Source organism: Euprymna scolopes, chromosome 23 (genome assembly GCF_053919585.1).
Source record: "Euprymna scolopes isolate OS-2025 chromosome 23, ASM5391958v1, whole genome shotgun sequence".
Classification (NCBI taxonomy): Eukaryota; Metazoa; Mollusca; class Cephalopoda; order Sepiida; family Sepiolidae; genus Euprymna; species Euprymna scolopes.
Window position 1 is genome coordinate 46,207,152 of NC_136504.1, and position 14,810 is coordinate 46,221,961.

At 31.3% G+C, this 14,810-nt stretch overlaps 1 protein-coding gene across 1 annotated transcript in view; it reads left to right on the forward strand.

Annotated features, from left to right (window-relative positions):
* LOC145245869 (F-box/WD repeat-containing protein 1A-like) overlaps positions 1-14,810 on the forward strand; it is a 149,756-nt gene that overhangs the window by 110,315 nt on the left and 24,631 nt on the right. The window contains exons 4-5 of the mRNA XM_080107580.1: positions 1,025-1,118; positions 13,272-13,409. Coding sequence (XP_079963706.1) covers positions 1,025-1,118; positions 13,272-13,409 — 232 coding nt within the window. The remainder of the gene's footprint in view (positions 1-1,024; positions 1,119-13,271; positions 13,410-14,810) is intronic.

Here is a 14,810-nt window from a genome sequence, read left to right on the forward strand (position 1 = left end):
TTTGTTCAAGATTTTCTGTGTATGTCTATTTAGCAGTCTTGCATGCTGCTGAACTTAAATTTAAATATGTTAAGGCCTTGGGGACTTTTGGGGCTGTGGTAGGGTGGGGTGGGCAAATGGACTTAGTCATTTTTTTTTTTTTTTTTTTTTTTTTTTTACATGGTGCAAAACTCAAATTTACATATGTTACAGTCTAAAACTGTACCATTTGTTCATTTTTACCAGGATTTGACGTCCCCTGGTGACTTTTGGGACTAAATGGAGGGAGAGGGGCAAATGCTGAACTTAGTTGTTTTTTTTTTTTTTTTTTTTTTTATGCCTCGTTCACTGTGCACTCACGGGGGGGGGGGACTATGCATGCTTCACTTTTTAGATCACTGAAATTAAGTAACATTGAATTGGATCAATACTAAAAGGAGCAACTCTGTACTGTATATGGAGGGCTTCTCCGCATATTTCCAATCATCCCAGACTCTAACAATGCCGGTTCAGGAAAGCTGCTTGGGATTGTGCCTTACAGGAGGTATCCATTGTTCCTAGTAGTGAATGGAAACCTTTCTGATATTTGAGGTACCCCCCCCCTTCAGGCGCACACTGTATGGCAGTTAAACAAAATTTTTGTGGAGATATGTTACAAAAAAATAGGAGGGGGAGGTTATACTTTGGGTGGGACAAAAATAAAACTTGTCTTGGTCTAGATGGATCCACTTAAGAGCAGATATCCACCCTGCAAAACAGGTGTTTTTATATGAAAATCTAGTGATACAAAATTATAAACTAACATTAAAAATAATTGATCTTCCACAAATATCTTTAAGTAAAAAAAAAAAAAAAAAAAAAAAAAATTCATAAGCTGACTGGAAAACACTGGGTATTCTTGCTAGTTTGAATCTGTTATGCTATATTTTCATTGTTTGAATATTTTTTTTTTTTTCATCAAATCTGATAAATGCTCACTATAATTTTACATTTAGTATAAATTTGTCTTGCATATTAATAATTGTTTCTTGTGAATCTTTTCCAGGATCCAATATCTCTTTAGACCAAAATACGGAGAAGTACCGAAAGACCACAAATTTTACAGATCATTGTATCCACAAATAATACAAGATATAGAGGTAAGTTCAACAAATGGAACACCTCCTGAAACAAAACCAAGTTTGGCGATGGTGTAGAGACACCCAGAACATACTGCAAGTCTTTCTCTACAATTTTTAAAGATTTTATGAATTTGCTTTGACAAATGTTTCCTTGAAGCATCTTATTTTAAACGTGGTTGTTTGAAAGAATACATTTTCCTGAATAAACATGGTTATAATATGGAAATATTTTTTAACATGACAATAAATATAAAAATTACTGCTTTGATGCAGTACGAGATTTCTGTTGCCCATTTTGGAATGGTCCTTCTAAAAGACTGCTTATGGTAGTCAGTATAAAAAGTGGGAATGGAAACGAATCAAAATGGAAAAGTAGTCTTTGTGTGAGAAAAGATTGCTTTTGATTTGTAAAAAAACAAAAACAAAAAAAAACAAGAATTATAGTACAAAGCACGTGTTGTTGATATAAAAAAAAATGTTAAATAATGTGTTTTTATAACTCTAAAAAACTTTTTGTTTGACCAATTTTCCATTCCCACTTTTTATATTGACTATCGCACAGATTGTAATATTGAACATAAACTGATAAACATAGCCTATTTACTAATTTAAAGTATTTTTCTAGTTTCATACGTAATACTAAATTGTAACCCCAATACGTTGCGTAGTGTTACATCTTTCTAATAAAAATGATTGGGTCGGAAAACTTCATGTTTATTACCAAAGGTATTAAACCTGCCTGTAATGTTACTATATTTTAATTAATAACATAATTTACACTTTATTTTGCAAAAAAAAGTCTGCTTTACTAAATTTGGTACTTATGCAGAATAGGGACAGCATTATTGTTGGCATATACTTGGTAGGTTACATAAACTACCAGGTGTTAAACAAAAACTTTTTTTTTTTTTCACATAAAAATACAATTATAATCAGTCATTGTATTTTGTACTTTCACCTAACAATTAACACAATATAAAAAAAAAACTTAAACAAGGTATTTGTCTATTTTGTTGGCTGCTTCAATTTCATTGGCTAAGTGTTTTGGTACCTTCTGGTGGTTTATGTAACCTGCCTGGAATATGCTGACAATAACTATCTCTATTCTGCAAACTTAATTTTATAAACCTTGTTATTTTAATCAAGATTAATGAGCTGTCAAATGTCTGTTCTTGTTTGCTTGGGTGTAGTAAGACTTCGTAAGAATAGGTGTTGTAACTAATGGTTTTTGATTCCTTTTTTTTTTTTTTTTCTCGATGCCATCAACACTTCACAGCTGCTTTTCTATTGTGTATATTTTCTGAAGAATTCTACATTTCTGATGTATTGTCTTCACATGTCATTCAGAAACTTTTTAAGTAGTGGAATAAACATCACTTAAAAAAAAGATAAATATTTATCTTAATGGTAATAAAGAAAATCTAAAACACTGGAAATTGCATTCTCGCAATATAAATCAGAGGCCAAGGGAAGTCTCCATTTTTCTGTGATATGAAAGTGGTCAAAGTCTGAAAGAAAATACTAATACTTATTTCTTTAAAAATATATCTCCCTGATTTGCCACCACTGTTGTCTGTAACATCAACTTATTTGCCCTCAAATATAAATATATTTAACATAGTTGACTCCTGAGAAAAGTCATCTCCCAAAATATAGGTCCTGGATATGACCTTAAACTATATCTGAAGCCTCACCTTGTGAGGTTTGGGGGGTGGGGGGGGCCATCCCTTAATTGTCATTTCTCCCAGGTTCACTTTGACCCGGAGTGGTAGTACCTGTTAGGGTCCCAACTATAGGTTAAATAGAAACCGACTTGAAAAAAAAAAAAACAAATATATTCTATAAAAAAATTTTTTCTTTAAAATCATTGGATTTGGCATTAAATAACCCGAAAAGGGTTGATATGCTGTAAAACAACCAACCCACCCAAAATATAGGAATGGACTATTGCAGAAATCAAACCTGTCTCAAGCAAAGTCATTATCTCTAAACTTACTTCCTATAAAACAGAGGAGTCAAGAGGCAATTTTTTTATACTCCTCTTCCCCCCCCCCCCAACACACATACACACACGCACTTGGTTTAGGTAAAATTATTGCTGTGTTTCCAATTCACTCTATAATTGTTCATATATGCACATATACACTATGGATTGTTAAAATTTCTTTCTAATATGTGAAGCCACAGATCATTGCTTGATTTAGCCACTCTGTCACTTGTATAAAAGCTTTTTTTTTTTTTTTTTTTTTTTTTTGTTGAGGGAGCAACTTATTTGCCAAAATGCCTCTTTGGTTTGTGTAAGAACTATTAAGAAACCAATAATATAAAAAAATCTTTAATGTATCCATAATTGTTTTAATGGATATTAAACTTATCAATGATCTTTTTTTTTTTTTTTTTTTCAATTATTTCATTCCAAATAATTGTTCTAATAGATGTTTACATCTAATATCAATTTGGACATGTTTGCTTATCATAACAGTATAGTAAAGAAATTTATCTTTCAAAAAAAAAAAAAAAATTCTCATGCAAAATTATAATAGTTGAGTTATGAGTTAGACAAAACTAGCAAAACACTATCAATTTGTGTTTCTAATAAGATTAAATACAAGAAAATGCATAATTTTGCACAGCAAATTACGTGTGTAGAACAAGTAACTAATTAACATGCATTGAAATGAAAATTAACTGTTCAATTTTTTCTCATTTTTAACTAAACGTTAAAAATTTATTTCAAAGTAGAAGGGCACTTGACAATGGTAAAATATGCTTAAATATTTTAATTCATGCAGTTTTCATACTTATTACAGTCAAATTTCTATTCAAAATATATATGACTGATTTCAAAAGTGTAAAAAACTCTGGTGCCATCAGCTAGAATTGAAACCAAAACATTTTGTACTCCAGCCATGTTCAGTGCTCCCTACCATTTGAGCTAACCTGACAGATAAAGATTTAAAATTAAATGACTTAAAGCTATGATTGAATTTGCGCATGCATAAAACTAATAAATGTTAGCAAGTCGAAATGAACATGCCAACATATTCCTGTACACGTTATTCATCCATCCAAACAAAGATTTTATTCGTTATAAACCATCCTTGGTATATGACTACTATTTCCTGTTAATTTCAGTGTTCTGTGACCAGGAGTTTATTTGTTAAATATTTTCACACTTGCGTCTGTTTTATTTATAGATGTAATTTTACATTAATATTCAAATTTCAAACTGTGTGGTGATTCTAATCACAAAAAAAATCTCTAAAGCGAGAACGCATTACAATCATGCAATGAATCTGTCATTTGGCATTTGTTTCTGGGATTCTGCTGTTTGGTAAATAAAAATGGAATTCCATTCTTAAGCAGATGTAGGATATTAGTTGTAGAGTAAGCAATCATTTAACCTTTTATAATGAGCCCCCCCCCCCCAGCCCCACCAATGCATAGAATTTATTTCCCATAGTAAAAATGTTTTTGATTAACTACCCTAATTTCACATGTTTGGTTTAGTTTGAAAAATGGATTTTTTTTTTTTTTTTTTTTTTTTTTTTTTTTTTAGTGGATCACTTGAAATCCTAAATATTTGCTTGTAAAATTTAAGTTATTGAAATCAAAATGCAATAGTATAGAATAACAAATTCAGTACAAAATTAAATTCACCACAATGCATTTCCATTTCTTTGTAAACTAGTAAATTTTATCAACTAGTAACAGATATAAATTGTGCCCCTTTTTAATATTTTAATGTAATTTCAATGCATTTAAACTGTCCAATAGTCGTTTTTGGCTTTAAAATTGTATTAAGAGATCAAGTTTTGGAAGCTACAAAATTTGTAAGTAGAAATTAAAAAGTACATTTATATATTAATACGATAGCATGTGCGTTATTTTGTGTGTCACGCTTACATCTTTTTTTCTTAGTGATTGTCGTTTATGACCTTCTTTTTGTAATAAATTTTCCAAGAATTAAGTTTGGGTTTCGATTATAGCTGAAGGAACTCTAGTTATATATATTTTTTTCTTCAGTTTTGGTTTTTGTTTCAATTCAAACTGATGCACCCAAGTCATATGGATATATTTTACTTTTGAAATCACAAATTATATAAGAATCGATAGAAAATTAACTCTATAATAATATATATAAAATCTGCATAAATTAAAATATATTTAAGCATATTTATGACCGGACTACACCAGGCGTCTTTGCTAGCTTAGGTAAATACTTTTCCAGTTTTAACAAGTGCTACAATATCAGGGCGTCTCCATTTACATTGAACATCCACAGAATGCCAACATCAATATATTACATATGAGTCTACTGTGGAATTTCCATAGGTCCCGCTAGTTAACTAATTTTATAATTTTATTTAATAATTCAATGACTAAATATTAGTTGAATTTAACTCAAAATACTATTCCAAAAAGATTTGGATAAAAAAGTGAAACAAAAATGAAAAAATACAGGGCAACACTGGGTGGTACAGCTATTAATCAATAAAATTATTAACACAAAAGTGCATCCAGATTTGTCTAGCAATAAATCAATATTATCATGATTGTTCTTATAATCTATTTAATCTGTTACACTTCATGATTTATGTTTGTATTTTTGTGCTTCCTTTTTTTATGTGGGTAAGACTGAGGGTAGTTTGCTTTGAGCAGTATTTAAAAAAAAAAAAAAGAAAAAAAAATTCAATAAGTAAAAAGGAATCGTGTTTTGAAAGTGATTGGGAGAATAAACTAGCAGCAAATAAAATCTAAGCATAGATGAAATGTACTTTAGTTTTGTGCCTCAGCAAAGTACCACTGGTGCTATATGTATCCCGAGACTAATGCTAGAGAAGTACATTGATAAGCAAGTCTGCTTTTGAGTATCTCAAGAGTTTCATGGACTTTATTTTAACTAGGAATAAATAAGTGATAAGTGAAGGTGGCTGAACAAATTTGTGTTGGGTTTAACAGCATATTTAGTGACAGACTTCATGTTAAAGTTACATCACAATTCTGTACAGTCCGTTGCTTTTCATTAGTATCTTATAAGAATTATCCAAGTTTTGTATCATTTAATACTTGCATGTGAACAAAAAAAAAAAAGCCTACTTGTTAAACTTGAAAAAATCTGAAAAGTAGTGGCCTGAAAGTTAATGCAACTAAAACCAGTGATAATTAGTTGTAATGTTGGACAACTCACCAAACTAGTTTCTCGGCCCCGTTTGTTGGAAGGGACTGTTTTTTTCGCACCGCCTCATTTGTTGGAAGGGACTGTTTTTTTCGCACCACCCCATTTGTTGGAAGGGACTGTTTTTTTCGCACCACCCCATTTGTTGGAAGGGACTGTTTTTTTCGCACCACCCCATTTGTTGGAAGGGACTGTTTTTTTCGCACCACCCCATTTGTTGGAAGGGACTGTTTTTTTCGCACCACCCCATTTGTTGGAGGGGACTGTTTTTTTCGCACCACCCCATTTGTTGGAAGGGACTGTTTTTTTTGTTTTTTTTTTCGCACCAAAGGGACTGTTTTTTTTTGGGTTTTTTTCGCACCACCCCGTTTGTTGAAAGGGACTTTTTTTCGCACCAGCCCATTTGTTGGAAGGGACTGGTTTTTTTTTTTTCTTTTTTTTTTTTTTTTTTTTTTTCACACCACCCCATTTGTTGAAAGGGACTGTTTTTTTTCGCACCAGCCCATTTGTTGGAAGGGACTGTTTTTTTTTTTTTTTTTTTTTTTTTTTTTTTTTTTTCACACCACCCCATTTGTTGAAAGGGACTTTTTTTTCGCACTACCCCCTTTGTTGAAAGGGACTGTTTTTTTTTTTTTTTTTTCGCACTGCCCCCTTTGTTGAAAGGGACTTTTTTTTCGCACCGCTCTGTTTGTTGGGACTTTTTTCGCACCGCTCCGTTTGTTGGGACTTTTTTCGCACCGCCCCGTTTGTTGAAAGGGACTTTTTTTTTCGCACCAGCCCATTTGTTGGAAGGGAATGTTTTTTTTCGCACCACCCCATTTGTTGGAAGGGACTGTTTTTTTTCGCACCACCCCATTTGTTAGAAGGGACTGTTTTTTTTTTTTCGCACCACCCCATTTGTTGGAAGGGACTTTTTCCGCACTGCCCCCTTTGTTGAAAGGGACTGTTTTTTTTTTGTTTGCAGCACCCTCTTTGTTGAAAGGGACTTTTTTTTCGCACTGCCTCCTTTGTTGAAAGGGACTTTTTTTTCGCACCGCTCTGTTTGTTGGGACTTTTTTCGCACCGCCCCGTTTCTTGAAAGGGACTTTTTTTTTCGCACCGCCCCATTTGTTGGAATGTAGATGAATGAGAACTGAAATGTGTACAAAGTGACTGATTTTTCCCAGGGAGTGTTGATTCATCATATGAACAGAAATAAGAATACAACTGATATGTAATATTTTATCTTAAAAATGGTTTTAACTCTGACGACCTCTGAAGATTAAATCCAAACAATATGTATGTAGAACAGGACCCATGTTAAAAGAATAGATGAGAGCTCTTGCGTTATATGTAGAACAGTTAACAGGTCTGGTTCACAGAAGGCCAACGAACACATGGGAGCTAATAAAAATGAGCCTGAAATAAAGGATGGAGATCTGGTCTGAGATCTGTTAGCAAGAAAGTCAATTTCTTAAATGGGGCTCTACATTGCGAGTGAAACATTCGCATTTGCGAGTGATTTTTCAAAATGCGACAAGATATAATGAAACTTATCTTTTTTTTTTTTTTTTTTTTTTTTCACTGACAATCTTCCAAAGCTCATTACTGAGAGAAAAATATCTTTTGTTTTGTGTGTGTGTGTGTGTGTGTGTTTTTTTTTTTTTTTTTTTTTTTTTTTTTTAAGATGAACAAATTTGAATTATTTAAACAAAAGTTTAATAGAACAATATACACTTTTTTGTAACAAAGGCTGTTTAAAAAAATTTCTGAAGAAATCAGAATGTTTATACTCTCAAGTATCAACATAAAATTTCTTGTATATTTAGAATTACACTTATTTAAAAAAAAAAAAAAAAAAAATCACAGAAAAATCCTTATAATGTACATACTTGTCACAGAACGAAGATGTCATATTCTAAAAATCATGTGGGTTTGGCTAGTAACTTTTATATTTGGCTAGTAAACGAAAAGATTTAGTTGTCAAAGGTCAACTAAAGATAAATTTGTCCGTAGAGCCCTTTTAAAGTTGCCCAGCACTTGCCAGCGTCATGTAAAACAGATCTTAAATGAAATGATGAATATAACGATAAAACATTTACGTATTTTGTAGGCAATTTATATCTGTAACGATTTGTATCTATCTGTAAACCTGTTTCTTGGTAAAGGATATAGAAAAAATATAAATATAAAGTTGCATTCTGTTTCAAGATGCACAGTACTTCCACTTAACCGTTACAATTCTTCAAGATGTGGAACATAGTTTGGATTTTGGGAGGCAAAAACAAGCTAATTAATAAGACCAACCTCTGTTTATTAGAGATAGAATAGAAACATGTAATTACCACTTTGCATATTTGACTTGCTCTTTAAGTACATGAGATTACAGTAAAATAGAGCAAAAGAATTTTTATATTAAAATTAAAATCCTGAGGAGTTTAAAATCTGTTTAAATGAAAATCGTATTTGTAGTGCCAGGATACCTTCACAAGAATAGTTTCCTTAATCTTTTTTATTAAACATTTTTATTGGGTCCTTGAGGTTGTCAAAACATGTGTATTAAATGTGTTCATTAGAATTTAGGTTTTGAGGAAAATAGCAAATTAACTTGAAAACTAAATTATTAAATAAACTAAAATTGAGTATGGCAATTTTAGTTTTTTATCAGTTTTGTCTTGTCCATATCAATTTAAAAAAAAATTTTTTTTTAGTTTGTATTTTTAATTTTTTTTTTTTTTTTTTACTATTTAACATTTTCCCTAGAAAGCCATTGTGATTAGTTATGCCACTATTATAAGGAATTAGTAAATTTGGCTCCATCTTTCTCCTATCTAAGATGTGACTGAAATTAATTTATAGCAGTTAAAACTAATTGTGGCAGATATTATGAATAACTTGAAATCTGTTTTAATTTTAGAATTTCCTTATTCTGACATGCTTTTTTGTGGGTTGGGTTCGTACCTAATCCTCAAAAAAAAAAAAAAAGTTAAGAAGTTCAAACTCTAAAGTAAAATAACCTGGCACTCTTTTGATGTGATTCATATTTCGAATTCTTTGCATTTCATTTTAATTTGTGTTTAAATTTTTGTAGAATTTAAAGAAAAAAATTTATAGCACAAGTTTAAATTTGTCTTATATCTTATCTATGGGCATTGTACCATAAACAAATTTTAAATGCTTTTCTGTTTAAAAAGCATATAAAGAGCATGTACACTATTAGACGTTGGTATGTTTAACATTTAATGAAAATAGATTTTAGGCAGCATGGAAGTAATATTAGGAGACCATCTTTTTTTTCTTTTTTTTTTTTATATGAATCAGATTCTTGGAAATGAATGAAATAAAATTAAAACATTGTAAAATGACCTGTTCTATCTCCTAAAATAATGGTCCTTATACTCTTCCAACCATTATATATTGTCCTATTAAATATCTGCCTTTTTTTTTTTTTCGTCCTTCAAAGATTTGTCAAGTGGTATGTAGTCATTAATATTTTATGACGTAAAGTTTAATCAGTCTGAATAAATTAACTTTAAATATCAAATATTATAATGCTCCATTTTCTACATGCACATATCCAAATCAATGGCGGAATCCTTAGAAAATGATCTAATCTGTAGTGGAGTAGAGCCAAACAAAATAGTTACATTTTAATGTTGCCAAAACGAAGTTTCTACCTTTTTAACTGTAGATTGCTATGGTTGTTAGGACCATTCCTGCAAATCCAACATTCAATTATCATGCCTCATATTCACAGATAACATGCATTGGAATAAACACATAGAAGATACTGTCAAGTCTGCTGCAAAGGTGGGCTTCTACCAGGCTAGAAAATGTCTTACACTTGTCAGTATCCTATACCACTACAAAGCCAGCATTCATCTTTGCATGGAGTATTATTGCCACATCCAGGCTGGTGCATCATCAGTCACTAGTTTCTCTCTTGGACAGCCCCCCCCCTCCACAGTCCCTATCCCAATAGGTCCTACACTGTTTACCAAGCTACACCCCCTGCCTCATCACTGCAATGTTGCATTCCTGTGCTTATTTTAACAGTACTTCAATAGAATTTGCTTGGAACTTGCTACACTTTGCCCCTCAATGTAAACACCTGCAACAAAAGCCCACCCCTTCACTTTAGTAATACACAGATGCTAGAAAACTTTACTCTAGTAACTTTTTTCTTAGAATTGCTTGCTTCGGGAATTCTTTCACTGTTCTGTTTCCCGGACTGAAATGCATGAATTTAAATGTAATGTGAACAATTATCTCTCTGCACAACTCCCAACTTGAGATGTCCCTATAAATTAGGCCCCTTAATTCAGTGTTTTTGAAATACCTTGTTTAGGGTGAATAAAAGATGCAAATCTTTTTTTTTGTGTGTGTGCACCTACTTACTTGCCTTCTCACATTGGTAAAGATGGATGGTTTGTTTTGATAGAGGACTGATCATATACAAATCCCAAGAAAAAGATACTTTGAATGGAACAAATAAAAATTAAAGTAAACCTACCCTGGTTGCTGATGACAATGGATACAGCACTTGGATCTCTGTATGAAAGTAGAGATATATGCATTCCCTGGTGGTAAAGCAATCTCTCCCCTCTTGATGGAAGTTTTAGGAGAAAATGTTTGAAGAAAACAGATGTTAGGTATATTACTGTAAAAAAAAAAAAAAAAAAAAAAAAATGCCAATCACAACTTTTTGGAGAATCTGAAAAAAATTAGCTTTATTTTTGATTCCAAAAATCAATTAAATTTTTTTTTTCTTGAATAAAAGATGAAACCCAATATATTAAGACTAAAACTGCGGTGGGCTTTTGTTCATGTTTGAATTATTTAGGTGGGTTTTTGTTTGATTTCTGCTAAATCAGCATCTAAAAAATGAGATCTTTTTTTTTTCATAAGCACCCAAAGTGGAGGATCAATTTGACACATAAATTTAACATGAATGAACTAGAATTTCTGTAACATTCTATTTTTTTATTATTTTTTTTTATAGCAGTTAAAATTCATTTCTGGGAGATAAACTCTGTACATTTTAATTTGGGAGAGGGGGGGTATACTTTTTAAGCATGCATAGTTTTACAATTGTGGCAGTTTGACTTAAGGTTGGTGCTAAAAAATTTAGTGAACTTTACTGAAAGTTATAATAGCCCAAAAATGATTTTTTACACTACCAAATATATACCAAACTCTAAATTGTGAAATTACTTTTTCCAGTTTTAAGATATTAATGCTTAATCGCCTAAAAAGTAGAATTCTCTTTTTGGCAGAGGTGATTTAGCTTAGAGTATTAATCTGTAAATTTGCCATCGTTTTTTTGTTTTGCAGTAAAACAAATTGCTCTAATAACCAACTGAATCTTTATAACTAGGATCAAAATATGTGCATTATTTGATAAAAGGAGGAATAAAATTAAGGTCTATGCCCTCCCCCATATTAAGAACGATTTTCTAAATCGTAACATTATTCCAAAACTTATTTTTAACATGGGAAGGGGGCTTTCACTATTTTGACCGTACTCTTTTGCATGCCAATCACTATTTTCAATTTTTTATGAAAATATTTTGTCAACTATAATTTTGGTTTATATGAAATTGAATAATTGGCAAACCTTTCCAATGATCATGGACTTGGATTGAAGTATGCATATCTGTCATTGGGGCGGAGAAAAAAAACTTTAATTTTTATTTGTCCCCTTCAAAGTATCTTTTTCTTGGGATTTGTATATCATCAGTACTCTATTAAAATAAATCCTCCTTCTTCACCAATGTGAGGAGGCAAGTAAGTTAGCACACAAACAAACAAAATGATTATTTGCAACTTTGATTCACTCTAAACAAGGCATTTCAAAAATACTGTGAATTAGCATGTCAAATTTATAGACATCCCAAGTTGGGAGTTGTGCAGAGAGATGATTGTTCACATTACGTTTAAATTTATGCGTGTTGATACATGTATGGCAGGAGTAGTAAGGGAGACCAAATAAGTCTCACTAATATTCAGTTATTTTATACAACGAGCTGAATACCTGATATGACCTTTTTATATAAATAAAAATATTTTTGCACTTCGGATGATGTAACCTTTTGATATTCTGCTGATATATCTTGTTGAACTCTGCGATCTACATGGAACTTGGGGGAAGGGGTCTTGTGTGTGTGTTTATATATATATATATATATATATATATATATATATATATATATATTTATATATATTCCTTTTGCCAATTCAGTGCAGATTCCTAAACTTGACTGAAGGTTGGAAGTTATAGGCCAAAATGAAAAAATCCACAATGAGAACTGTTCAAATAATGAAGTATTGATCCTTATCTAAAAAAAAAAAAAAATTAAAAAAATAAACAATGTTAGTTCTATGTTTACTGCTCAGTTTTGGAAAGAAATGCTGATGCATGTTTTGAGAGTTCAAAATGTACTTGAACAAATTCAGGCAGTATACAAAATTTCCTTTGATGCTGTCAATTTTTGATTTATAGCCCAATAACAAATCTTAAAATAATTGCTTTAAATATTCAGATTCGCTTTACTCTGGAATTTGATTCCCATAATTGATTTGTTACGGACTCTTTTTATTTTTTAATTGAACACTACTGGTGTTGTTTCTCATTAACTTGTGTAAATTACTTTCTGAGGATACCTGTTCCTGAACTAATATTATGCTAGTTAATAAAAGTAATTCACTGATTAGTACAGTTTTGTATCACTTTTTTCCTCTTACAAAGGTAAACATTCCATTCCAACCGTCATTATAGTTGACCGTACGCGCATTTAATTCTCTATTTAACATTTTAAAATGTATGGGAACAAGTAACATTCAGAAATTGAATTTGATTAACTAATGTCAATACAAAATCCATTTTGAAATGATTAATTTCAGTTGATGTAAACTGAGTTTCAACATATCAGTTTTTAAATTGTTTTATTTTTTATTCTCATTTTGTTAAAATTCTTGCTTTAAACTTGTTTGTTTGAAAATTTTCTTTACAGAGAATAGAAAATAATTGGAGAACCGGCCAACACACGTTACAGAGGATTCACTGTAGAAGTGAGACCAGCAAAGGAGTTTACTGCCTTCAATATGATGATCAGAAGATAGTTAGTGGCTTAAGAGATAATACAATTAAAGTAAGTTTGATGCTTTGATCTCATAAAATTTGTAACTTTAAATAGCTATCCCAAATGCAAATGGTCCTACCAGATCAGCCAATTTGAAGATACTTTCTAACCAAAAATGCACCAAACATTTTTTCCCTTTGCAAATGTCATGTTCATGAAGTTAAAAACAAATTTCCTATGTAAAAAAAAAAAAAATAAAATAAAAAAAAAAATCAAACTATTTATTTTTTTTTTGCATGGTTTTCCTGTTTGGTTTTACCAGTTGCACAATTGAGCAGTTTTCATATGGTTTTCTTTTTTTCGAGATGTATCCTATTTTGTACTGTACTGTAATGCTTCTCAAAGATATTTCGGTCCATCAGATCACTGCAAATCCTGTCTGGACAACTGTTTTCGTTTTGGTTGTGATGTCATGCAGGATCAATGAGCGAGATCACTGTAGATTACATCGGATAACAATCAGGTTGTAATCAGAAAGTTATCCAGTTCCTGAATCAAATGGAATTTGACAATTGGATTAGTCTGGGATTGATCTGGAATTACAATCTTATCTAAAAAAAAAAAAACTGGCCTAAGTCAATAAGCAACCCCTACTACTATAGCCCTTTATAGCTATTTTCTGTTTTTCTTTGGATCCTTTTTCCATAAAGGCAAGATTATCTTTTTAAAAAAATCCTCTTTGTATGTCTTTACTCCCCTCTTCTGATGTGGAGCATTTGGCTTAAAGAGTTTTCCCTATTCTTAAATATTTAATCCCTTTTTGAACTGATAGCATAACCAAATTTCATTGTAAGTTTTTATCCCCTTTATTATCTTCACTTATTCTATAAAGCTGGTTGAGTGTATATGTGAGTATATTTATCATATGAATGAATGTTAAATGTAAAAAATATGCATAAAAAGTATTTATAAAATGCATGCTGAATAGGTGTGGGAGGTTCGTATATGGATTTGCAAAATAGATTTCCACATGAGGATCAAGGAGTTGGTATCCTAGGAGTCGGGGTCTGACTTTACCATCCGACTCCGCAATCCTGCATAATTCAATTCTGGACATCAGTTGTGTGTGTGCATTTTTTTTTTTTTTTTTTTTTTTTTTTTTTTTAAAGAATAACTTAGCATCTTCACCTTGAAGATCGAGTTTCTTAGAAAAAACGCCCATATTTTTATTTGGTCATAAACAAATATTTTTATATTTAAAACCGTAATCTACGGACATGCATGTTTCAGGGCCATACCTCTCTTCAGTGTAGCTCGACTGTATCTAGGAATCTAACCCCAGACCTTATGTATTTCAGTCCGACGCGTAATCCATTACACTACGATGCCATAGATAATTTTACTGTTTATTTTTATCGCTTATAAACTTACATAGATTTTTTTTGTTGTTGATATATAAATAAATTAATA